Genomic DNA, 27,767 nt, shown 5'->3' with positions numbered 1-27,767 from the left:
ATTCCTTTTATTGTAAGGAGCGTAAGGTGCTACAATTACTTAATCAGTTATTATTCTTAAGAAGCAATCAGGAAGGCAATTAAGATTTCTATAACAGTTCCCAGGCAAGTGGGAGGTCAATATCTGAACGTTACCTGAGTGGACAGTGGAAAAGGCTGCCAGTGATTCATCACATTCATGCTGATCTCATCTGCTAACTCTGATTTTGTTATGTTTGGGGGCATGGGTTGGGATGGTCGGGAGCGTTGGTGAGTTTGGGATTTTTTTGGAATTATCTAAGGTTATATTATTGGTTGGTACAATGATAAATCATAGTAGTTGAAATAGTTTCTAAAAATATGTATTTAAAGTTCTTTAATCATAATTTTATTTTTCAGATTGTGCTAGTCTGAGCATCAGGAAGACAATATTACTGCAATTAGAGATATTTTGACAAAAGCTTGGTATAAGCAACCGTATTTGTGTAGAGGAAAAAGGCATTCAAAGTCCTTAATTTTACAGATGAACTCCAGATTTAATAAAAGCCTTGAAAACTGTTTTTCTACTGGAAATCTTCAAACTGTACATACTTATTAAGCCACATTTGCTATAGCTTAAAGAGTGAGTCTTCAAGAATAGACAGCGGAATCAAAATATTTTTGCTGTGAATTTTAAGCACATTTCTCTGCCTTGGATTTTATTGACTGTGAAGATTATGCAGGCCCTGTTAAGTCATTCTGTAAACTTGTTTAAATGCCTTCCAAGGAGAACAATTTCTTAACTCCTTCTCATAATGATCTCTACCAATGAAAGCTGTCATGTATGCAAATGTATATAATATTTAAAAGACTGATTCCACAACCCGCAAGTATCAAATTTAATCACCTACAACATTAGTGATTATTTAAGGTGAAGTAATATCACGAATAGTACCCAGACTAGCAGGCAGCTGACAAAAAAAAACAAAACAAAAACCAAAAACAACAACAAAAAACGAACAGAAAACCCAAACAAAACACTAAAAAAACCCAGAATATTCAAATAAATAATTTTTAAAAACCTTCCACCACAAAACAACACAAATTTGTTTGCTCTATTTTCCTTTCCCCATTAGAAGTCATAACATGGCATATGGATATAATCCTCTATTTCAGCCATCACATCTGCTTTACATAATGAAAAGCCCAACGCTGTCAGTACTCTTCTTTTTAAACTTCGCAGAATGGAATCTTGCTCCCCAATAACAAGAGAGCTCTAAACCTGTGCTGCACAGATTTATTAACCTAGCTGAAATGAAAGGTGTATCTTTTTCCACCAAGTGTTATCATTTTCAAATAAGCCATGTCCTCTAGGGAATAAATTTAGAGACCATTTTTTGTTTATGTTGAGGGGAGGGTTAACTTCTGAGACAAACAACTAGAATGTTGCATCTGTATTTTCTGAAGCTTAAGTTCTAAAATATGCTTATTATAATGCTAAGCAATGAAACATGTATATTGTACATATCCAGTATATATCCAATAAAAAACCACTGTTCCCCATGGTATACAATACACTGGTGATAAACAGGTCTTCAGCAGAAGAGATGAATAAAATATAAAACCAACAAGTTTACATATTCAACAGTTATTTCAATGTCATTTTTGGTTTATAGAATATGAGCACAATGTCTGCAAAGAGCACACATCTGTGATTTTTTTTGTTGATTATTAGTAACCACAAAAATTTATCACTTGGTCCCAGAAACAGAATTTTTTTAAAGTGCTCTTTATTTTGTGAGTAAATCACTGTCTCCAGCATTGTTCAGCCTTCCTACATTGCCTCTGCTACACCAAATAGCCAAACATGTATTTATCATTCCAATGAAAATTTGAAATCTTTGCATAAAATACCAACGTAATCTTTCTTCATTTCACCCACTATTTTCTCACATACGTTCTGCTATCTTTTCTTAGAAGTCAAGTAAGTAGATACTGAAACACTGATGAAGGGAAATGCTAGAGTCTGTTCAGTGTAACATAATAACCTTAGACTTCCCTAACGAAGAGCACATATATAGCTTTATAAGGACTGCAGTTAAGCATTCAGACAGCTAGGAGAAGCTGCACATGTATTCAGTGACATTCACGGTATGTGTATTCATAATTCAGTGCACACAAACTACTTGCATTCACACCATATTGTGAGATTTTTACTTCTGCTCTATGGGGGACTACATGACCACGTTTTTTTATTTTCTGAACAAGTTTTTCATAGCTATGTGACAATTTCTGATCTGGTGCTCATCAGACCAGGCAGCCACTCCCTGGGCTGAGATGACAGGAACGCCTCTCGGCTGCTGTTTAGCACAGACCTGTAGCCATGTGGGTTGTGGCCATCCTGAATATTCTGTTTCTATACTGTAATGCCTTCCAGCACAGTGGAGCAGCCAGAGCAGCATCTGGAAGTAAGCACTGCCTTTCCCACATAGAGAAATCGTTATTACTATTCAGTTCACTGATTACCCACCTCAGCCAGCATTTGGACCACAATATTCACAAAGCAGTTGATGCAAGAATCACTGTAGATTCTTTCCCTGTCAAGCTGTAATGCATGACCAGAAGTTTCTTGTAATCACAGAAAAGGGCACAAGAATGGGCTCAAAATATCACGACTTGAACCCAGCTTTCCAGTGTCCAACCTGGGCTGGCATGAATATCCACCTTCTGCTCCTTCTTAGACACCCCCCACCCCCTGCAAAAAAATCAGCAGTCACACTCAGTCTTACTTCCACTGGAGATGCAATGAATAGCACAAATAAATGATTAATATAGAAAAATAATTTGTACCAATCACTTAGGTAATCCACAAAAAATTACTAAAAATTATAAAAATCTGTATATGAAAACTTTTCTTTGAAAAGAAAAAAATACATACAATAGCTTAATAATTGTAAGAACTTGCATTTCTAACAGATCCTCTGATCATAGTGTTCATACAGATTTCATTTGTAATTTCAGCCCAAAAATTCTATCTACCAAATATTTCACCATCAAAGGGTGTATTTTAGGAAGATCTGTCCTCACACTTTCCAGTCAAGTTTCACAAGCCTTCCTAACATGTTACAATCTAAGCTGGAAATGCAGGCTGCAGATTTACAGCCGATTACAACTGAGAATTTTCTCAACAACATCAAATACATCTCTCCAGTTCAGTCTGAGCAGAATATAGATAGAATATTTCTGTTGACACGAATGCACTAAATCTGTTTTAGAACATGTTCCAGGGAAAACATCAATTGAAAAATTGATATCAACTACAGTTGATTAATGTATGAATTGTTTCAGAGCTGCATGCAATCTCCCAGCAATAGTTCTGTTTCTTTACTTGAACGAGCTTGCCAATTATCATTATGCATAACTATGAAACTGGGACAAAATTTTGATGATAATGTTTACATCTTATCCAGTATGCACATAAATTTAGTCTAGTATAAAAAAAAATTAAACAAACACCAAAAAGCTGCCATTAGAGTGTCTTACAACTGGGTACAGAACAATACATTCTGAGCAGCAAACAGCATTTTCAGGCATGTGTACATACCCCATGATAAATCTTGTTACTCGTGCATGGTAGTTGATTATACAAGACAAGGAGTGATACATTCCCATGTAAAATACAGAAATGTAGGAGTCAACTCTGGTTTTCTAGCTCTAGTATCACAGTATCTGCCTCTGTTATCACCTATGCAGCTTATCATCATAAATCAAGCTATTTTAATACTGTTCATTCAGAGTTTTGAAGGTTCAAAGGGTAACAGCAGAGCTGGTTGAATCTTGAAAAAAAGCAGGGTTTGCAACTGTTGATGTGACTACTAAAAAGCTCCTTTAAAGGATCTTCTTACAGATATTCAGAAATGTTTGCATGTATGGACTTCTGCATGCATACATGTTGGTAAAATGACTTTTCCCCAGTGAATTCACTGGAGGGACAAACTGGATTTTAATGGTACTGAAAGTTAAGTCAGGAATTCTGGTTCCTGCAGGCCCATGTATGTATCTGTACATTTTTATGACATTGTCTCAGCCCTGTAATTAATTTGATTTGACCTTTTAAATAAATAATCTCTGAACTGTGATGTTTCTTTTTTTTTTACTGTTGTGGGTGTAAAAACTTGCACAGTAAGATACTAAATTTTCAACACTAAAAGAAGGATTGCAGCTTCTGCTGCATGTTGTAACAAATATGATGCACTGTGTTCCAGAGAAAAGACCTTGAGGGCATCATGGAAGTTATGTCCATATAAGAAGGCAGGCGTATACAGGTGGATAGACATATAAAGCAGTAAAACTAAATCTCTTGCGGTGTACTACGGTGGCATTATTAAATAACAGTATTTCAGGAGGCAGATAAAAGGATCTCAAATTTCTAATTTTTTTCCACAGAAAAGTGGGAATATTTTTCCACACTCTTCTTAATACACCCCACAGATTTCCTACACAAGTGGGAAAAATTACATTTTCAGGTAATGATGAATTAAGCCTTCTAAAATAATCAGTTGAAATATAATAAAAAGATTTGGTTATTTGTGTTAAATGTTGTCCCCCCTCCAAAATGAGAAAAAAAAGGCCCCAAGCCTTGCAGCCAAAGGCTGTATACAGTCCATCAGGGAAATCCAAGTAGGAAAAAAAATGACCAGCCTTTAAAGGATTTCCTTCTCCATTTAGTGACCTTTTGCAGTTAATAAGGAGATTCAGAATATAAGATTCATTTGAGCACAGTTTTTACACAAGAAATCTAATCTCAAATGAAAGTATTTGCATACAGGCAGTTACACACTTTATTTAGTCATTAAGTGGTCAAAACAAAATGTTCATTTAGCCAGAGGAAAGAGTCCGAGCATCCTCCCCAGCACAGTCAGGTGAGTGCTTACCATGGACAGCACATGTGGGCAGGAGTCCAGGAAGCAGGACAGGAACAGGCAGAGGAACAGCCCTTAATGCTAAAGCCTGGTTAACAGCTCAACCCACTATCCAAGGGACCACCTGTTCACAAACACTAGATCTCTACATCAATTTACAAACTTGTACACAGTGCAGAATAAAAAAAAAACCCTAAACTGCTATGCTCTGGGTGAGTAAAATGCGTATCAACTGAAAGCGAGGATGCAAATGGATGTAACAGCAATAACTCTGGAAATAATGGACAAACAAGCATTGCCACATGCAAAAGAAGAGGAAAATTCATCTGATTTTAAGAACTCAATTGAGGGGGTACTAAAAATATTAGAATGTTGGAAAAGCACTGTCAAACATAAAGCACCTGTTTAACATTACTGCTAATTGTGGATGAAGGAAACAGCCCTAGCAGAAATTGGTTGAAGATGATTAAATTTAATTGCAATGCTACATACAAAGTGCTATCCACAGACTAAATTAGAAACAAAATATGCTCAAAAGAGATATATACCACAAACCCAAGTTTAATACAAGGGATGAACACCAAGGCTACATGTGGCTAAAAACACATTTGTATCTTCTGAAAGTTCTTTCCATCTCTCACATGTTGCAGAAATGCACAGAAAAACACAAGAATAGAAGACACAAAATTAGGAAATAAGGTCATTCTAAGGTTGGTTTTGGGCTGTGGGAATGCTCATATTCTTCAGCCCAGTGAAGGCATTAGGCTTGGTAGGAAACATAGCCCACTCTGAGACATGAAGTGCTGTGAATCAATGAGATTAGAAACAGTTAAGGAGGAGTGCCTTCCCTTAGTTTTTTTGTAAGGCAGGTACCTTGTGTAAGCCAGCTCCATGCCTTCAGCAGAGCACAGGATCCCCCTGGCAGGTGGCCACTTCTGCTAGAGGCAGCTGCCAGAGACACTTCTGGCACAGAAAAGTGAAAGTACCACTTTTTGTTTTCTCTCCAGTATTTCCCTCTTTTTCTTTCTATATTATTTAGTTAGTACAGTTGGTTTTCCCCCTGCCCTTTCCTTTCATAGAAACTACCCAAACCAGATCATTTATTGGAGCCACTGGTTCATTACTGGTCCCTTTATACTATATTTCTTAATTGAAATTTTACTTCTTGTGCATTTTCTCTATTAAGAAAAGAGCAATTCTAGAGCATATACCCTCCCTCCCTCTCCACTCTCAGTGCTGTTGTGTACAGCCACAGTGCTGAGGGATGACTTATTTATGATCAGAAACTCATGAGGTATTTGGCCTTCCAGCTAACAGCCCAGATATGCACTGGGTCATACTTTTAACCTGCTGCCACCTAGACCACATTTCCCATGGTACACATCCACTATATCTAACCTTTAAATTACTTCTGACAACTGTGCTTGGCACATCTCACTGGTGGCAAACACAAAACTGGCATTCTCTGTTGGAGACATGGTTGTGCCAGCATCTCCCCATTGGGCTTAGGCAGACAGAGATACCTGCTCATGCCATGGCCCTCCTGTTCTCTATTTACAGTCCCTCAGTCCTCAAACACACTTAAATTTTCTAAGAAGTTTCTAAGTGCCTAGTGTTGTTATCTGCTACAGAGAATAACAAGGTGCTACTGAGTCCTCAGTGCTGGAACTGCATGCTTGCAGCTCAGTATCAACTAAACAGTCATTATTTTCAAGTACCTACAATGTACTTAATTAGAACTACTGGAGCCTCTGGACCTGGGGTGAAAGCTGTGCTTTTCCAAAGGTAGCTCTGTGTAACAGAGAAGCATTTCCCACTCCACTAACCCCAAAGAACTTAGGCAAGCAATAAGTACAATGAAGCAGCTGCTTGACAGCCTTATTAGAGAACAGCTTAGAAAATATGTGAAAAATACTGTATTCAGCTGAAACTGCAGGGAACAACGGAAGAAAAATAATTAGCCGAGTCAGAACCTGGCTATGGCACGGGTCTTCTGAGCCTTCTATTTCCTTCAAAACACAAAGGAATCTTTAAATACCAAGTAGTAAACGAGACTTTGTTTATATCTAATCTTAAAAAGCCACCAGCAGAAAGAGCACCCTAATAACATCCTGGGCTCAGAAATTATTCAGAAGCAAGGGGGCCATCTGCTGAATTCCCAGTACCATTTTCTGCTGCATCCTGAAGGATTTTCTTCAAAAGTCTGGTAACCAGGTTCTCTTCAGTACCAGCTTTGCTAGGCCACAGAGGTGTGGCAGTAAACCTCTGAGTAGGTTTGGCTGCAAGTCACTATTACAGCATATCTATCATGACTGCAAAAACTAAAACCAGTATGCTGATCAACGTAATCTATTTAGGACTCCAAAATCCTGTAGACAACACAATCAGTCTGAAGTATACGCAGTATCTCTGTATCATAATGCATTTCATTAAACAGAAATTTTCAGAGGCAGAAAACTTGTTCATAATACATACAAGAACACAACTTTCAGATATTTAAAAAAAAAAAAAGGCCAAAAAACAACACCTGAAAGCATAGAATCAGGTCTCTAAAATAAGCAGCTTCCTCCTCCGGCTTACTGTCCATAACCTTCAGTAACATCAGCACCATGCTCTAACTCAGCATTTCCTTCCCCTTGCAAGTTTATCACAATTTCATTGATACATAGTTTACTGGCAACTGCTTCTGATTCCGCTCTCTGAATTCATTACCACCAACTTCAGATCCCAGCTTCAGCACATCCCCAGCTAGTCCCTTTTCCAACATACGAAAGTGGGCAAAGGAAAGGTAGAATTTTAAAAGGATTTTATGACAATGCTGTCAGTTGCACATTCACAGGCACAAATGAAGTGTGTTACCTTTGTAGTCATCCATCTCTTGTTCTTCCTAGTACTGCTACAGCTAACGGTCTCTCTGCACACCATGAAGAAGGACCAGAATTGTGTCTGGCACAATAATAGCAAAGTATGCTAAATAAATACTACAGAAACATCCAGACTGAAAAACCCTTGTTCATATAACCATGAAATTTGATAAAGGTATTTAAAAATATTCACCACTGTTCTCATTTCTTAAAGCATAACCTTAGGTCTACTGACATTTCATGGTCTGTTAATAAAGAACACTTTAAATATAGAAAGGTACATGTTATCTGCTAAAGACTATGTAGACTCATGCATAGAACAGCTCGTAGTATACAAATAAAAGATTGTTTAATGGTACAGGCTATAAATTCAAATCTTCAAGGATGCTTCCAAGTTCAGCATTTTAAAAAATGACTGCAAGACATAACCTGTATCTTTCAAAGTTATAATCAGGAGGTATTAAATCAATGCACAAGCACAGGACAGGGGATACAAATAAATACCATTTGCTTAAGACTTCCTTCTTAAGTATAAGAAGTGGTCCCAAGTTTATCTTATAGGTTACTGAAAATACAAAGACTTGGAAGGGTTTCTTTTGTGTTTTGTGACCTTTTTTTTATCCTTAAAACAATTTTACTGCCTCAGTCAATACTAAGCTTCCATACACATGATTCCCACATCCATAATGCAAAAATGCATCCAGGTGGTGTTTGCTATTCACTGTTCCCAGCTTTGTACACACTGATGAGCAACAAGGATATGGTCTGGAAAGTTGTAAGTTGCACATGCAGATTACTCTAGAGAACCACTGATTTCCGTATTTAATAGCAAACCATTATCTACTTTGCCAACTAAACCTCCCTTATTTTTTTTCCTAAAATTTGGACTTCTGTGTGAAAACATAAAAACAGCATATATAAACCAGTAGGAAATGCTAATTATCAAACACATGAAAGTAAGAGAGTTCTAGAGCTACAACTAACCAACATTCATAAAGCATTAATTTATCATGTACCTTTATTCGTATAAGCTACCCACTATGCCCTCTCCACAGGGCTTGGCCTATCATCTCAAAAGCCTGTCTAGCTTCAAAGAGTGGCCACTAAAAAAAGGCAAAAAGGAAACAAAAAAAAGAAGAAATTTATGTGGAGAAGTGAAAGCTTTCCCTCAAGAATTCAGACTGAAAGCTAAGGATTGCTGAAATTCAGACCTGTCTATAGAAATGGTCCCAGACCATCTAAAACATCCCAACTCTTGGTCATGCGAATCTTGGAAATAAGTTCTATCTTAGTGAAAAGCAATACAAAGTGTTCTTGATACTTGTTTTAAACTCTGGAAAGCCCACATGAAAAAAACATTTCCACTAAAAAATGAGTAAAAGAGACATGAGGTTATTTTCAACTTGGTAATTTTTTCCCTTTTCTACTAAACCCTAGACAGGTGGCTTCAGACTTAGATGCTTCAATTTAAAGGAAGAAAAAAAAAGAAGAAAAAAAGAAACATTACACACCTTTAAGCAATAAAAACATCAATACGATTATTTGTTGGGGTTTTTTTTCTCCAATATTTTGCATTCAAACAAAAATTACTCCCAGCTGGTGGCAGAGTTATGATGATTTGTTAATGGAGTTCAACAATTACATTTATCTCATTAATTACTTGGACTGAGAGGAGTGATGCGCATGCTCACTAAGTAGGCAAAAAGAAAGGGAAAGAAGTTAGAAAGTGACGGATTTGGAACATAACAATATTTGGAGGGTAATATCTTCTGATGCTTCTTGACTTGAACATCAGCTGTTAAAGTTCTACTATAATGCAAACTACTTACAATCCAGCTACTTTCCACTTCAGAACTTTGAGGTCTTTTACTTTCTATCTCTATAATTTTGTACAGAAATCTCAGCTGACACCTCCTGTATTTTGGGAGGTTCTACACTGTAAAGTGGGTCAGCTCCACGGGTCAAAGAACACAAACACAGCTCAGCCAACGTCTGATTGATGATACCTAAGGCAACGACATATTGCACAGGAGAGATACCTAAGTACAAGGGAAGGAACCTGTAGATGCTGTACCAGAGTGCTGGTGTGTAACACAGAAGTGATTCTGGAAACATAATGAAATACTTGGCACTTTCCGTCATCGAAAGTCAAGAAAGGGAAAGCAAAAACTTTATCATCACAAGCAGTTTCCAAAAGGTGTTTAGGGAGCAGGTGTGTTTCAGGGCACAGCCAGGCACTGCCGGAGCAGGTGAAAGTCCCACCAGCGGGATGGAGGCACAAGGCCAGAACGGCGGATGGCAGGTCCGTTCTCAGTATTTCACACGTTGAGAACCGGCATATTGACATGGGACATTCAGTCGTGGCTACGGACGCGCTTGCGGCACTGCTACCCCATCGACGGACGGAAGGGACGGGAGGCTACCTCCGCAAGCGCTTCCCCCCGCCCTGGCCCGAGACCCTCACTCTCTCCTACGAAACGCCTTTAGCGGCTCACAGAGACCCTCTACCGTATCTCGGAAGGAGACTGGTCTCAGCGGGACCCCCACAAACTTCATGCGTGTTCTATCTAGATGTTGGTCTCGACAGCTCACGACACACCGCAACCAAACTCGCAAGTTCGGGTTATTCTGGAGACGAAACCAGAAGGTCGATCTCTCCCCCTTCTCCGCAGCGTCAAAACCTTGGACAAGGTACTAAACCGCGACACCTGGAGCCGACACCGCGCCTTCCCCCCCGGCAGCCTCCAACTTCCCTGCAAAGCGTCGGGAATTCACCTTTCATCGGCAGGAACCCGAGCCGCTCTCCGCCGAGACCCGCAGCGAGCGGCACCCCTGCCCCTCCGTGCAGAGCCACCGTCCGGCCCCTCGGCTCCACATAGGCAGCCGCCGACCCACAAACTTTTCCGCGCTGCCGGTCGAGGCAGCGCCAGCACCCTCCGCCCCGCGCCCCGGCACCGACACGGCGCCTGCGGGCGAACGCCGCCCTCAGCGGGCCGCTCCGCGCCTCTCCGCGCCGCGCGTGGGCACCCCCGGCCCCGCTCCTACCGTGCGGGGGGCAAGTGAGGGAGGGAGCGAGGAGGTGGCAGTTACCGGCGAGCGAGCGCCCTTCTTGCAGAGCGGTCCCCTGAAGACGCCTTTGATGCCGCGGTAGTGCCCGTTGCTGAGGTGCCGGGAGCTGATGACCAGGTAGCACGCCATGCGGGCCCCCCGGGCGGGCGACAGGGGGGGAAGGCAGGCCGGCTCCTCCTCCTCGGCGGCGGCGGCGGTGCGACCCCCGCCAGAGAAGCCCGCATGAAGGAGCGGGCGGAACCGCAGCAGCGATCTCCCCCCTCCCGTCTCATCCAGCGGCCGGGTTAGCGCTGCCAGCAGCGGGATGCACTGAAGGCGGCAGCAGCAGCGGCGGCTGCCAGAGCACATCTGAGTGAGCGCGGAGGCCAGTCCGCATGCTGGTCCGCGGGGAGGAGACGGGCCCGAGAAGAAGGGCAGAGCTCAACTTGCACAGCCCGCCGCTACTATGGCCCCTTCCCTCTCTCCTCCTCTTCCTCAGACCAGGCCACCGGCTGCCGGCATCTGGAGGGGAGTTTCTCCACGGCGGCTGGGGTGGCGACAGCTCCCCATGGCTCTTCCCTCCGGCGGTTTGGCTGGTGGATGCAGCTGCCCGCCGCGCACAGCACTCGCCGCCCTGGCCCTCCCGTGCCGCGGCTGCAGCCGGCGCCGCCGCGCCTCGCCTCACCTCCGCGGCGGGGGGGGATAGAGGAGGAAGGGGGGGCGGTGCGTGGTGCGAGGGGGGCGGAGGAGGGGTAGGGCTGGCTGGCGGGCGGGGGGGAACGGGACGCCGGCTCTCGCCGCTGCGGGGAGGGGAGCGGGCTGCGGGCCGGCAGATCCGGGCTGTGCGGGCCGGGGAGGGGAGGAAGGGAGCTGGGCGCGCTGGCCGCCCGCCTTCTCTTCACCCAACTTTCCCGCCTTCGATGGCAGGGATGTAACGTCCCTGCTCTGCGTGCCTCTGGCTGCGCTTCCCCCGTTGTCCCGCATCCCCTCGCCCGTCCCACCGCTGTCGCGCAGGTTGCTCCCTGGCTGCAGCTATGGCAGTTCTCCGCCCTCACGGGCACGAAGCCAGACGGGGAACACCCTCCTGGTACCGTGCCGGGGACGAGAGCGGGCACCGTCTCTCTGCTGCCAGCCGCAGGCCGGGTTAACGGGAAGCGGTGCTGCTCCTTTTCTCGTTCCTGGCTGCAAGCGCAAAGTCGCCCAGAAGCGAGGGGATGGCTGCCCGGACACCCCCCGGCCTGTGGTTGAGCTCGTCTCCATCGTCCCCCGTGAAAGCTTGTGATTTTAGGTGTGTGGTGTCATTTACGACCTAAATGATTTACACAGAATCGTAGGTGTGACACTCTCCCACCACTAAATAGCTGAAACAGGTTGCTCTTTTCCCTCTTCTTTCTGCAAGAGACCGGCGCGATGCACCTTGGACTTGCCCGGGCACTACTCGGCTTCTTTTCGTCAGCGCAAGTATTGTCTGTGCTCTGCTACTTACTAAGTCGATAAAAATAAATCAATAAAACACACGGCTTTAGTAGCCCCCTGCAGATCATGCATTTCTTCGAAGTAGATTACTTTAAAGTGTAGATAAGAATTATTTCAGATTATTCATTTAATCCTGTAAAAGCTTGTTTTAAGATACTTAGTGAATGAAACTGATAAGCCACACTCATTCTAATTTTAGCCTCTCAAGAGCTAGCATTCTATGAACCTAACATAAATAAAATCTCACGCGAGCCACCAAACTGTATAGATAAAAAGGTCATGACAAAACAAATGTCATTTTAATGGCTGTGTATGTAGAATAATGTTGTACAGTCTTAGTATAGTGTTCAAGATGCAGTATAAAATTTGATTATAATTCTGTATATGTACATGTGTAAAACTGAACGAATCTATTAGGTATTTTATTAATAAATACATAATGTAAAGAAAAAAAAAGCATCTGAACTTGGAATAAGCAAAGCTGGAAGTAACACACTAAAAACATCCTTATATTAACCATAATACACTGTTTTGCAATGTAAAGAACTGTGGGGTGGGGGTCAAATTAAGCTGGTAAAACCAAGGTGCAAAATAAAAGAACTTGGCTCTCTGCATAATGTGTGGTTGAACTGTGGGACTCCTTACTAAAGGGTGTCATGAATCACAGATTAAACAGTCCCATGAATCAGTACAAACCAAGCTTTGGGGCCCAGGAGCAATAAGGTGCCTGCAAGACAAACTGGGAGGACTTTCCCAAAGTAAAAATTTACATTGGAAAGTGACTTTTGAGAAATTACACTCATTACACATGTTAATTCAATGACAAAAATGAGCTTTTATGATTATTTCCTCCTGGAAGTCACATTTGTGTAATTGACTTGAAATTTATTCTTCTTGTCATATAATGTATCTGTTTTGTTAACTACTCATTCTTTCTGAAATAACTCCCATGCAATGCTGATAAAGATAAAAGTATTCATTTCACTTTGACTTTGGGTCTGCAGCTTGACTTTCTGACTCTGCACTGAATATGCATTTCTGTAAGTAAAGACAAGCACCTTCTTTTTTTCTGGCAATGCTTTCTGAGACTTTCCTTCTCTATGATGTACTTCTTGTTTCTCAGACAGAAAGAGAATTTACGCCCCATCTCAGCAACTTGCACAGAGGTCCAGTTCCTTTTGTATTTGAAGAGACATGGTAAATCCTTTGCTTCATGGAGCTAATGATGCTCTATTAGAAGGTGAGGGAGAGTGTACAGAAGACCCACACCACATACATGCAGTGGAGATGCATGTTCACCTGTCAGAGCTACACGGACAGACTGGGCAGTCTGTCTCACCTGCAGAGAGGTTCTGCACAACCTGAAGCTTTGCACGAGCTCCACTATAGCCTAATGGACAATACTTTCCTCCTTAAACTGTGAGAGTCTTCCACAGTTCATTTACTAAGATTGTTTGGAAGGGAAATTATTTGCCTCAGAGTGGACTGTACAGTATTCATTTTATCCTGCTGAGAAGGATGATGTGCTCAATTGACCCTGCTGTGAAAAGTAGAAGTCATTTTAGGCTCACTTCACTTTGCAAATTCAAGGGAATAGTTACTATGACCACCAATCTAATTTATAAACAATCTGTAAGACACAAGCCTGAGAAAATGGGATGAAGAGTTGTCAAATGGAACAATTAGACATTAATTATAGCACTCCCTGAACATTCCTCCAAATCTCCAGAGATACTGCACCTTCTTCTCCTTCATTACAGGTCATGTGAAAATATGAGCTTTAACAGTTTGTAGTTTCATCTGGGTCCAGTCCTTCACTACCTTAGAACTCATAATTTTCACCTGACCAAGACAGTAAAATACTGTCTTTCAGAACATTATGCTTTCTTTGCAGAAGTCTTAGTGACTTTTCAAGATGCAAGGAAGTGGAGAAGCAGGTCAGCTGTCACTTAGAGATGATTATTAGAATAATAAAATGTTCTCCAGTTCATCTATGCTCTCAGTTTACACAATTTTTTACAATTACTAAAGATTACTTATGATTTATTGCCCCCCAAAAAAGTCTGTAGCATTTTCTAATTATTCTTTATAGGGATTGTCCTTATTGCACAATGTAGTGTCAAATTGAAATACCCAGGCTAGTTCTGAAGCTGCTAGTTGTGATATAAATATACTCTGAAGATCAGGCAGCAGAGAACCATATTAATGCAGTCACATTACATTTAATGGTTGAGCTAATTCATATGCTTCTTTGCAGTATTACTACAGTTTAGACATACCCTTAAAACATTTTCTACACTGTGAATTTTATTTAAATTGTAATTCAAGTATTGATCCTAATATGAGTTCCACTTGCAGAGTCCCTTATCCTGGTATTCTGTGCTCTATAGGCAAAATCTACAGTTAGCATGATTCATGGGCTGCTAACCTTACTGTTTCTCAGTGTGAATATGGACTAGATCCCCTCAAAGTCCCCAATCCTAAAATGTTTCCCACAATCCCCTTGATATGCTCAGAAAGAGCAAGGACATCCTTCCCCATGCCTCTAGATATGAGAAAATTCAAAGAGTGCAAAGAATCTTCTGGCACTACACCTCTACACGTATTACTTTAGCAATCAAACAAGAGCAGAGGGTGTGTAGACACACAGCTTGAATACTGCTTCACAGTCTGATTATTCTCAAGTGAGTTAGTTTAACATGAGATGTTTTCCAATGCAGAAGAACCTAAGTGAGCGCTGCAGTAAGAACATACTCTAGTACTGATGTGATTTTTACAAGCTGACTTTTACAACCAGTCTTCCTCACAGTACTGAATGAGTGAGATCAACAAGAGTGAAATCCTGACAAGACAATTCAGTCATAAAAACCCAAAGTGAGGTTCCTGACATATAACAGAAATGTTTTAGTGTAGCTTTACAGTATATGCCATCTTGAGACATAAAGGAGATTTTAAAGCTGTACATGAAGTCTTGGTGATATATGGAGATCTTTGGATTATAACTGCTTAAACTTCATCCACTCTCAGTTCCTCCTGTAACCCATCCACCCAACCTCTAACTTCTTTTCATTCCTGTGGCCCAAAACTACAGCTAATTCCTCAGAGTTAACATGAAAAGTGAATGAACTCCTGCCCCACTTAAACTGGTGACAGGTTTTGAGGCCAGCAGAATCAGAGTTTCTCCAGAAACTTCCAAATGTTGTGTTCACACATGGTAACAAATTCTTGCAGAAGCCTGGAACATACTATTAGATGTCTTATTATTCTACCTGAAGACATTAAATAATAACCTGGAAAAGTCTTAATTCTTTGTAAATTAGAACCATATATTAGGAATAGTCTACATTTCTGTAGATCATATGAATGAATAAGTTTTAGCCTCAATGTTTGATTTGTTTTTCTCGGTGCAGCATGTATTTTGGGGAAAATTTTGTAAAGCTTTATTCTTACTTAGAGTCCCTGCAGAATGTAAAAAGACAAGGTGAGCAGGTCTGTGTAAAGCTTCTATGCTTTACTTTCAGTGAAACAGCAACTTCAAACCTCAGTTCTTGTTTTCCTTAATCTTAAAATACACCAACTGCATTTTTTCCTGAAGTAGTAGGAGTAGCTTCCTTCATTTTGTTTTTATTTCATTAATTAATGTAGAATATTTTAGTTCTTCCCTGTTTTATTTCATTTGAAGCAAGCATAATACTGCTTATCCTAACATTTTTAATCCCAGGTGGCCTCTTTTTATCTAAATAGTAGTTAAATTTCTCTAGTGAATCACTTATGTAAGCAGCCTTCTGTTACCCAAAACTTGGATCTGTCAAGGTTTATACACTTGAAGCATCGATGGCTAAGTTATTCTACTCTCTAGTCCATGCAGAATCAATGACACCATTTTACTTTGGATGGAGTTTTGGGGTATGCCAAAGTGCTGAATAATCACCTTATAGTATAAAGCATTCAATTAATTGTGTAGCCAGCAAATACAGCAGTCTTCATGACTACCAGACCAGAGTGCATGTGTATACATCAGTGAAGAGTGGTAAATCATGGCCTACTTTTCTCATAGCCTCACGCACCACTGGTTTTAAGTCCTATAGTTGGACAAGAATCTCATTCAAATAATTTATCCTTACTCTAACTTTTCTTTGATATATGTCTTATGTGATATTCAGCGACCTCTCAGCCTTGCTTTCTCTATCGCTAAAAAAAAGAGAACGTAATGTTTCCTTCAGAGTTATTGTGAGAACTATTCAATAGTGTAACCACAGTCATAAAGCAAAATGCTAGGTATTGCTAAGTGATATTGGGAAAGACTGGTGATTTCATAATCAGTTAAAAATATAGAATCATAGAATAGTTAGTGTTGGAAAGGACTTTAAGATCATCTAGTTCAAGCCCCCCCTGCCATGGGAAGAGACATCATACACTAAACCATGTCAGCCAAGGCTCCATCCAACCCAGCCTTGAACACTGCCAGGGATGAAGTATTCACAGCTTCATTGGGCAGCCCATTCCAGTGCATCACCAGTAAAGAACTTCCTTATATCTAACCTAAACTTCCCCTGTTTAAGTGTGAACCCTTTGCCCCTTGTCCTGTCACTACAGTCCCTAATGAAGAGATCTAATGAAGATCCCCTATGCAAGAAATCTATTTTCAGAAGGTTGCTGAACATGCCATTCATTTAAATTAATATGTCAGTAACAGAAATAGGTCTTTAATCTTGCACGAAGAAAAGCTCAGCATTTCGAGAGTATGTGTCCAATGATGTAAAGATATCTTCCATTTTCTATTCAGAAAACATATTCATTGTTTTCTTCTTGTTATCTATACTCTTTAGAATGGACATAGAAAGAACAATGGCAAGTAGTGACTGATATGAAAATTACATAGCAGAGCTCAAATTCTGGTTTAGAAGCAAATCCTTCTTTTCAGGAAGATGATATATGAAAGAGATGAAGGTGTAGCACTGTTTTCATACACTTGCCAATTTATTATGTTTGCATAAATATTTAATGTATCAATTTCTTTCTAAAGGAAGAATATGGTTTGCATTTCAAGCCTTTTACTTTTCTTACATTTTCTTCACTACAAAATTCCACCAAAACTTTAATTGCTTGCTGTACATCCACAGGATGGGTGATTCAAGTTTTTCATTGCTCATTGATGTTCATCGAGTTGATCTCCTAGGGTTAGTACTGTATGTGCTAGTGGCCTTAATATCTCAAGGGTGAGTAAAGTTATTGCATTTTATTATTAGGAACCAGAACTGGATATTAACTGGAGGAAATCTATATTAAAATTACTTTAAAAGAATGTAAAGAGAAGGAAAATACTGCTTAAGCTGTTCGTAGGTAGCCATGATATCCATAGATAGCCAGAGAGGCTGTGTTTCAGCCAAAGATACATTAATTTCAATAACCATCATAACCACAGCTGTCAATCCATTTTCCTACTCACGCTGTTTTCTTTCAAGCAATGCTCCAAGATCAACCATAATTAGACAGCCGAAGGACAGGAGAGGGTTCCCATTGCAGAGGAATGATGAAAGCAATTTCCATTGTGTATGTTTTTCCATTGGCAGAGTAAGGCTTATCATTTCTCTTGGTATTATCTGCAATGGTAGTTTATCTTATATTGGCTCAAGGAACATACTTACATGCTTGCACTTGGTGTGTGATAATACACACTATACCTACAATGACTTTCATAGACAATTTCAGCTTGGCAAGTTAGTATTGCCTTTTTTGTCTTGTACTACCATTGCCATAAGGTACCTATAGACTCTTAGCACATATATGAGGAGGAGTCACCTTCCTTTTTACAAAGTGAAGGAGAATTCAGCTTGGGAAAAAAAAGAGGGTTGAGAGGGAATTCTTGAGATGTCACACAAGTCAGATAAAGATCACTGACCTGGGAACTCTATACATTCTGGTCATAAGAAGGAAGTGACAAGTAGCTGCAGATAGTTTCTGTATGACTAGGGCCATTTAGTATAGTTCACTAAGCCCCTCCAGATAAAAAATTACAAGAATAAAGCAAGTTTTTTTTGTTGCTTGAGAAGAAATAAACAAATGTAAAGTCTGCTGAAGTACCAGCAATAAAATGCATTTTTATATACATATTATATAAATATATACATTATGTATAACATCTGCAGTGTTTTATGTATGTATGAATATGTCTGCTGTCCATATATTAATGGAATAATATAGAAATACATATTTAAATGTTTAAAATGTCAACACCTATACCAAGTTGTTTCCTATGCTGTTTTTCCCCACTTCAGCATAGTGACAATTTATTGTATTTTTTTTTAGGAAACTCAATAGTAAGGAGGTGATTTAGCAATCTTCAGCAAAACAGTGCAGAACTTGTGTCTGAGATGTTCACACCCATTAAACCACCAAGTATAACCTAAGCTATATATCTCAGATCCTCTTTTTCTATGGAACTATCTATTATGCACTACCACAGACCACCCTGTTAGTTCTGTATGTATCCTGTTGCCAGCATTTCATCATCTGTCCATGTTAAGACTTTGACAGACAACCTTTAAAAAGATTTTGCAAAGAAAGATACAAGAGGCACAGGAGAAATTTCAAACTGACAGCAGCATTTGTCAGCTGGTATCCTCTGGAATTCAGATGTTTACTGAACATGGGGTCCTTCATATTATTAGGCATCTATGAAGCTGAAGTTCTTTTTAAGACTGACACCTACATGCTGTCTCTGAAACAGAGAAGAGTACAAAGAGTTTTTGGAAGGTATTATGGCCTAGTTTTGTTTCTTAATAGGTTGAAACATTTCAAACATTCTGTAAATTCCATTCAGATCATTGCAAAATTACCTTTTACCTCTAAGAAAATTGATAATAATGTAATCACCTACACTTCAGTGATGATTAATAACAGAGAAAGGAAATAAACAGTAAAATCAAAGTTGAAATTCACTCTCAAATAAAAACCTAGCACATGAATTACAAAACTCCTATCTCCCCCATCTTATCTCCTAAAATGTACTTAAGTGGTTCATGGGTTTACTGGCATCTGCACAGGTGTAGATTTCGTCTGATTTCATCCACAGTATGGTACACTAGCAACTCACTCTTCTGTGCAGAAATAAGATAGATGTTTGTTTCAAATATAAATTCAGTCTCTATTTTTGCAGTTGTTTTGTGTTCTAATTATAACAGTCTAATTTGTAAACAACACATGCTTAGGTTTTGACAGTGAATTTCTGATGAAACACAGAGTACAAATTTTAATTACATACAGTTCTAATACAGTGAGCACTGCAGCATTTCTGTCATCTTTGAAATGGTAACAAAACGTAAAAAAAAGTTTTTGAAATATGAACATGAAGGTAATGAGATCAATAAATGTCAGCCAGAAAAAAGTATTCACAACTCTAGAGACTCACTAACCTTTCTACAAATTCCAGAAATAATAGACTAGCTTGGATGAGGATTCTTTAACAATAAGAAACAGATACAATTATAAGGGGGAAGCAAGCCAAAGACTGCTGAATAGTACCAAAACCATTGCCTTTTTAGCTAAATGAGAGAAAACAATATTTTTGACTTTCCTCCTGTGATGCTCACCAATGCATTTCTCTTTTCACCTTCGGATTTTGAGAGCAAAGTATAATATAAACACATATGTAAACCTGGAGTTAAAATACAAAATATGACACAAAGTGCAGTGAGAGATGTTTTTCCAGACTGATGGCCTGATCCTTCTCTCAGGCAGACAGAAATGTTAGAACATTCATTGACCTCCATATAAATTCCAGAAAATTAACACTCCCAAGATTTGGTGATGTATGGTTTTATATATAATTTATGCAAACCCAGAGCTTAAGCATTAATTAATTCAAGACAAGAAACTGTGTGCTGTGTTTTAATGCCCCATGGTAGAATCTAACTTCTATAAGAGAAAACATATTTCATATGCAGAGTGTTAGATTAAGTAATATTTGAAATGGTAATGTTGGTTGTTGTTTGGTTTGTTATTTTTTTAATTAAAAGTGCAAGAGGCATTGAACTTGAGGTAAAAATGGAAGGGAATATTTTGTTAAACTCATACAGATGGGCGATATTTTTGTTTTTGAATGAGCCATACGATTCTCCTGAAAACATATTAGCATTTTATGAAGGTTATGCAAAATGCACTAAGGATTTATTAATACAACAAACTGATTTTAGGGAAATTGACTTTAAAGAAGAGTGGTAGAAGATAACATGGAAATTAATTCCTATTTTATCATCAAAGTTGGGTTAGGTTCTTTTTGCCCCAGTATTGACTGAACCTTTTTGGATGTAGATAATAAAAATGGGTCAATTGAGGTCGAGATCCAGTCATTAGCACCTTTTCAGCATTTGTCACAGGCAAAGGTGTGCAGCTATTTAAATTATGATTTGGAAATGGTTACACAGCATGAAACCAGCAGGATATATTGGCAGTTTACATTTCACCATTCTAGTGCTAATCTAAACTAATAGAAAAATAATAAACTAATAAAAGCCTTATGCAAAAGGGCTTCATACAGAATATACAAGGTATTACAGTATCACTATTAACTTCTATGATCAGTAGTTTCTACATTCTATCATTCTGTATGTCTTGTTGAATTGCAAGGAATTGAAGAACTAAGCTGCTATCTTTGATATTTTTTAAGTGTCTAATTCCACACACATACATTTCCCCCTTTGCTTTGAACTACTCTTTTGGGCATGATTGTTCATGTATGTACATTTATATATGTACATTTACATATAACATTTTTATACTTAACAATTTACATGTATACATATATATAACATATTGCAAGACTGGAGTTCCTGTAGGGAAGTAGCTCTGCAGCTAGCATGCAATTCAACATTAAGTAACAGATTCCTGTGCTGACACCCTTTTGTTTTCACACAGAGCTAAAGAAATGAGTATTAAGGAAGCTGGCTGTTGAGTGCCACTTCAGGAGCAAAAACTGGATTTCAGTCAGTTCAGTTGACCGGCATGTTGCATAAATGGGCTACGCCACCAGTAATGTAGAAGGAATTGCAGGAAGGAATGTGGACAGGAGTTTCTCTGCTCCAGACTCCCATGACTGTGGGGGCAGCTGTGGATATATGGGTGTACATTAGATGACTAACAAGTTTGTGTAGCCTTGGAAGTTGCTGCTGTGTTAAGAAAGCATGTATGTGTGTGGATGACGTAGGAGCAGCCCAAAGCCACAAGCAGTTGCTGGAAATGTCCTGAATCCAGGTAAGGAAGAAGCTTTCAGCTTTCAGAAATACAGAGAGGGTACATGCCAGTTAAAATGCTGTGGTTTGCGTTCCACCACCCCACAAAGCCAGAACTCCAACAGGAGTCTTGTGCATGGGGACCATGGTATGCAGCTAGGGGTAGGAAGCTACATTTAAGGATAAAAATCTTTTCAACCTGTGATTTTGAATGAAGCAATTTTCAGTCAAATCAATTTTTGCCTGTAAAGGCTTTCATGTGGCACACCCTTCCTCATACAGGATTGCTAGTAGTCTAAAGTAAAACTGACTGCAGAGAGCTATGGAAGCATCTTGCAGGTGAGAGGGTGGTAAAATGGCAGAAGAAACTCAGTGCAAATGAACACAAAATTGTGGAAAAATTTTGAGCACAAAATGGGAAAAATAACTCATGCTACATACCCACGATGTTGGTTAATTACCTATTGCCACTGAGGGAAGAAATGTTAAAGTTCCTGGAGAGGGTTATCAAAAAATGCCAGCTCATTGCACAGCAACATTCAGAAGTGCCAGTCAAACATTAGAAACTAGGAAAGCACTGAAGAACAAAACAGAAAACATTTCAACACACTCTGCTCTAAAAGCAGAGGTGAAATAGGCTGGGACTAGAGAAGCAGAAGTGGTGCATGAGCTGAGCTGCAAATTACTCTTTCCAATATCTCAATATGCAAGGAGTATTACAAAATATTATGAGGAAACAAGCATAAAACAGTTAGTTTGCATAATCCATCCTATAAATTAATTGCTACAGGTTTGTTAGCAAAAAAATACAAATAGACTCAGTTCCTTTCTTGCTGTTGAAAATAAAGGTTGAAATGCACGCAGGGGGGTTGGAACTACATGATCTTAAGGTCCTTTCCAACCCTAACTATTCTATGATTCTATACCAAATAAAGGAGTCCCTAAACTACCTATTTGTTAATCAGGAGCTCATAGGAGAGCTAAATCAAGTTGAAATTTTCTTGGTTTATTGTATCTTTCTCTGCTGACCACTGTCAGAAGATATTGGACATCTTAACATAGAAGTTTGTATGTTCTAAAATTACAAAGCAGTTGTAAGTTCTAGTCCAGATGGTGTGCTACTCCTTATTTAAATACTGGGTAGAATTGCCATTCAAAGTGGCTTTGACAGACTGGAAAAATGAGCCGACAGAAACCTCCATAGGTTCAACAGCAACAAAAACAACTGCCAGTACACACTAACCCCATGCAACATGCACAGACTGGAGACCAACTGGCTCTCCAAAAAAAGACCTGAGGATCCTAGAGAAGAAAGCTGAATTGAGTCAGCAGTGTGTCCTTGGGGTGATGAAGGCTAACAGCATACTCCTGTTTTAGCAAAACTGTAGGCAACAGGTCAATGGATGTGATTTGTTTCTCCTACTTTGCACCTGTGAGACCATATCTGAGTACTGTGGACAGTTTTCTGAGCACCCCAGCATAGGCAAAATTTAATATATTGGAGTAAATCCAAGGCAGTTATGGCACTACAGCAGACTGGGCTCAAGGAGAGTGTGAGGGAGCTGTGTATGATGATTCTGATTATCTAGAGCAGTCCTGTAAAATGGAGCACTGCTGCAATTTGAGAGTAGAAAGTGGGAGGACCTTCATGTTTGGCATCTAGCTGACTTGCCTGCTAAAGGTCTTACTTTCTGCATTCACAGCACCAGTGGAAACAAAGAGAAAAGGCAGTGCACTTTGTAATTAGACTTTCAACTGATAGCTCAGTGTAGGCGTCTGAACTGTGCTCTGTGGCTACCAAAAACACAGTGACCAGCCACCAGCTAGGTTTTGGACAATAACAGTCATGAAGGCTCTTTTCTGGGGCTTGAAAAGCATTTCGTAGATAAATTTGTCCAAACTATAAAATTCAACTTTAAACCCAAAATACAGACATGCACACATGAGCATTCATTCAACCATGACAGTGGAAAACTTCTGCTTTGATGTTTTAGCTTCAAGGATAAAACCTTTACAATTGCAATGGAATTGTGATAAATGAAAACTTCTTCCATGACAGGTATTTATAAAGCTTTAAAATTCTCAATGCCTAAATACTTCTATTCATTGATAGCATTAGCTCTCACTTCATAGAAGCACAGTACCTCCCTGACTCCTAAGGGAAGACAAGTTCCTCCTGCTGTCACCCTGTAAGAATCAAGTTTTGTGCATGGACAAAGATGATTTTCCCAGCTGACAAGTGCAAAATGGAGTGAGAGAAACCACAAACTCCCTGAAGGATCTGGAGCCAAGTTCAAATCTGGATAGATCTATGCCATCATAATTTTTTTCAGAGGTACTTTTTGTCAGATAGCATTAAGGAAGATCTGTTTCTCAAGTTTACCACAAGATGGAGGTGCTGTAACTCAGAATCATTCCTTAAGTGATCAGGAAGATGGTGGGTGTTGTACAACAGGCACTGTAAAATTTTATGTACATATTTAAGAATGTAATCAAAAATAATTGTATGCAACTGTGCCATATTATTGTATTAATTTATTTCAAGCAAACTGTGTAATGACATAGCCAGCCATCTCTGAAACAGAATTGTTTCAAAATGCAGCAGCTTCAAATTTACATTTGAATTACTAACTGCTGCAGATAGATACTATTCTGAATTGCATATCCATTGAAGGTGAAGATGGCTGATAATCTAAGTTATCCAAAAGCTTAAGAATTGCAGAGTCATATGGGTGGCACCTTCTCAGAAATATTTTTCTGAAATGATCTTTCCCTGTACTGAGCCTTGTGGAGCTTGGTACCAATCAAAAGAGATGATAAAGGATGTTTTTGTCTGTAACAAATATAGGTCTGATTGTTCTCACAGGCATTCACTCTGATCTCCATCAAACACCATTCAAGATGGTGTTTGCCATCAAAATGCTTTGAAACTGCTTATTAAGTCACAATTATAGTTTAGTTCACTTGCTTGTAATGTATGTTGCTGATGCAAAGGCAAATACTCATTTGGGCTTTCTGCACAAGAAAGACCATGAAGATAAGCTGTTCCTCTCCTCCAAAAGCTATATCTTGAGAGTTTACATGGATAGGTTCTTGTCCTGTGCTTTCTTCTGTTATTTAAATATTCAAAGGAAAAAGGATAAACTTTCTTGCTGCTGTTCCATTTTTTTTCCACTGTCCATTTTTTTCTCTTGTACCTTCTTTGCTACTGGTTATTTTATGGAGAATTTGAAACATAAGTTAAATTGGTTGGCCCAGGTTATATTACAGAAGCACAGAAATGGAAACAATCAGAAAGCAGAGCACTATGAAAACCTAAATAATTTTGATAGGTTTGTACCAGTTGGATGCTTTTAATGTTCAGTGGTGCTGCATTTGCGTTGAACGAGTACAACAATACAGTGAAATGAACTGAATCCCTTTAGATGTGCTCCTAAGCCATGGACAAACACTCTTTAAGTACCACTGTGCAAATACTGCCTTCATCTACACATCAGCCCTTCCCTGCCTGGAGCAACAACAACCCATGGTCTACTGTCTTCACAGTTCATGCAACCACAGTTTACTTGGTTTTAGTCAGATTAATTTAAAGAGATCAAGGTTCAAGATCTGGAAACATGTAGCTATTCCCTTAATGTAAAATAAATCATAGTAAGAAAACCCACGAGAACAATAACAGTGTGAAGAGGAACTGTCTAACACTTACAGACAACATCTGAAGGCAAAACAATTACTGCTTGTCTTCACAAGTGAGGATGAATTAAATTTGGAGTTCTTAAAATAGTTCTCATTGTACTTGAGAAAATAATGAATGCTGAAAGTCTTTAGAAAGCAAGTATACATGATAAATTGAAATATTTGATATATCATTATAGAGCAGCTATAGGATAGCTGTATGAGCCACATTATCTTTCATTTTCATTTTCAAGAGGTAAATTGCCAGAAATGTGTAGCAGACAAAACTTGCACATTTAGGGAATAAAAAAGTAAAAATATATCAGAGATTTCAGTTGTAATACATCTAGTATTCACAATGATATATTGCTGCTGAGAGAACTTGTGACTTACCTTGTACAATAAATAATTTAATTTCTTCAATTCAAAAAAAAAAAGCCTCCAGAAAGAATGCTAAATCAGGAAAGATTTATACACAATGAGTTTCTAAATGGAATTCTGTGTTCTGACATATTGAATAATTTTGCAATCTACAAATATTTCTAAAATAATTTAGTGAGGACGAATCTGTATTTATTCATTTTAAAGATGTTTCCAAAGAATAACTAGACAAACTTAGCCAGAAAAGTTTACACCCAAATGCTTCCTGTCTCTTTTCAAAATTACAAACCACAGTTAACAATAGAAATAATATATATTAAAACCAAATCAACATTGTAGGCCACGTAATTGTCTAATTACAAAAGGGCATTCTTCATCATAACTCATTTTTACACACTACATTTTCAACATTGCTGCTTGATTTTCAGAAAGTGGGCTTTTGTGTTGTTTAGAAGAAAGCACAAAACCTAAAACTGACTTTTGATGTACAGATACTTGCTATGGTTCCTCATCTGAAACTGGTGGCATATAGTAGTGAAGCAGGACATGTTTTGCATCAGAAGAAATCTGTGGTAAAGACTAGGATGCCAGTTGTTCAGGTGCTGAATACAACTGCTGTGTCTCTTTGAAATTCTTCCTGGTTTATACAGATGTCCCTCACCATCGAACTGTTGAATAGTCTCTAGAATTCCACTCCTGAGGTAGCTGCATAGCTCAGAAGGAACATGGTTTATGATGAAGTAGCAGCACCTTCAGCTAATATTATGGTCTTCATGAAAACACCCAGCAAATTTTTAGGCAAATACTGTTTGTTTGGGGTTTTTTCTTTTTGTGCCTATGACTCTGTCAGTATCATGACGTGCAGTAATTTAATAGTTTTGTATTCTGCAGTTGGGTGGTCTACAAAAAGAGATGTGGTCAGCTACAGACATGGCAAGTAGTTTGTTTGTTCAGACACTTGAGAATTATAAACTACTTGATCATATGCATGGGCACAGGTATATAGTTGAGAAGAAGACTGCTATGGCTTTGATTATTTCCATGGAATAGATACTGTGCATCAAGATTTTCATGCATTCTAAATTGAGGCTTATATTACTTAAATTCTACTGATAAAGTTAAAATGCTATACAATTAAAGGAAGACAAGCCCTTCAGATTTATTTATATCCTACCTAATGCAGATGTGAATGTTCTTCTATTCCACATAAATATGCAATCACTTCCTTGAAACTTGTTAAGCAGTCTGCATCAGCAGTTTCTCATGAGTTGTTACACAAGTTGCTCTTCTCAGAAAAAAATGCACAGCCTCTTCTTCACCATCAAAAACCCCCACACTAAGATAAATTGCAGCTCCTGGCAACCACAGGTGAGCATCAAACAACACAAGTTACATAATTACACTTTTGATGATTGAAGAAGTGAGCTAAATTCTAACAGTCTTTCTCATTTTTATGCAGTTTTGAGCAGAAGTTCCAATAAACTTCATCCTAAAAGGGACTGAGGAAGAATGAAGCAGGAGGAATCAACATTGGTCCACTTTCAGGAAAGTGAAAAATATTAGGTAGCAAATTGGAGGAGCAGCCTATCTCTAAGTTGAATTTCGATGTGATGCTTAAGCTGTAATTGTGATCTGAACAAGATACTTCAATTCTTTGGGAACCTTGTATCTTTTTTAAATTAATTTTTTCCAGAGCAAAACAAACCATTTTGTTGGGGAATGGTCAAAATTAAATAATATGTATTATACTATACATTTATTATTTTTTAGAATGTATATCCCACTTTTTGCTGAAAATATTTGTAAAATTCAACACAAATGTTTGCACTGTGTTGTCCAACTCAAGTTACTACACCAGCTGTAATCCAAAATGTAATTATAGATCCTGGAGATTTATTGATTTCTGTTTTATTATTGCTAGATGTTTGTACTAACTTAAGACACAGTTTAAAATACCTTGTCACTTATGTTTTTATCAGTTTTTAAAGAGCAAGAGATTTATGTCTTCATCTACAGATAGTTTTAAAGTCTTTCCTTTACCAAAGCTCTGACAGGATTGAATTCAGCTATCATCCCTTTATACTGATGCATCACTTAAAAAGATATGTCATTACTCTTCACTTAAGTGGATAACAAAAATTTACTACTTTTGTCTATTTTCTGTTTCAGTTACAGTGAAGAAATGCCACTTAGAATTAACATGGAAATAGATTC

At 39.0% G+C, this 27,767-nt stretch overlaps 1 protein-coding gene across 1 annotated transcript in view; it reads right to left on the bottom strand.

The window, feature by feature from the left end:
* Positions 1-11,160, bottom strand: part of ZNF804B (zinc finger protein 804B) — a 229,780-nt gene extending 218,620 nt beyond the window's left edge. Inside the window, exon 1 of the mRNA XM_034067063.1 lies at positions 10,834-11,160. Within this exon, the coding sequence (XP_033922954.1) occupies positions 10,834-11,160 (327 nt within the window). The remainder of the gene's footprint in view (positions 1-10,833) is intronic.
* Positions 11,161-27,767: the final 16,607 nt, after the last annotated feature.

The sequence above is a fragment of the Melopsittacus undulatus genome, chromosome 1 (genome assembly GCF_012275295.1).
Source record: "Melopsittacus undulatus isolate bMelUnd1 chromosome 1, bMelUnd1.mat.Z, whole genome shotgun sequence".
In the NCBI taxonomy this organism is placed as follows: Eukaryota; Metazoa; Chordata; class Aves; order Psittaciformes; family Psittaculidae; genus Melopsittacus; species Melopsittacus undulatus.
The sequence above is the reverse complement of the archived record's forward strand: the minus strand, read 5'-3'. Positions and strand labels throughout refer to the sequence as shown.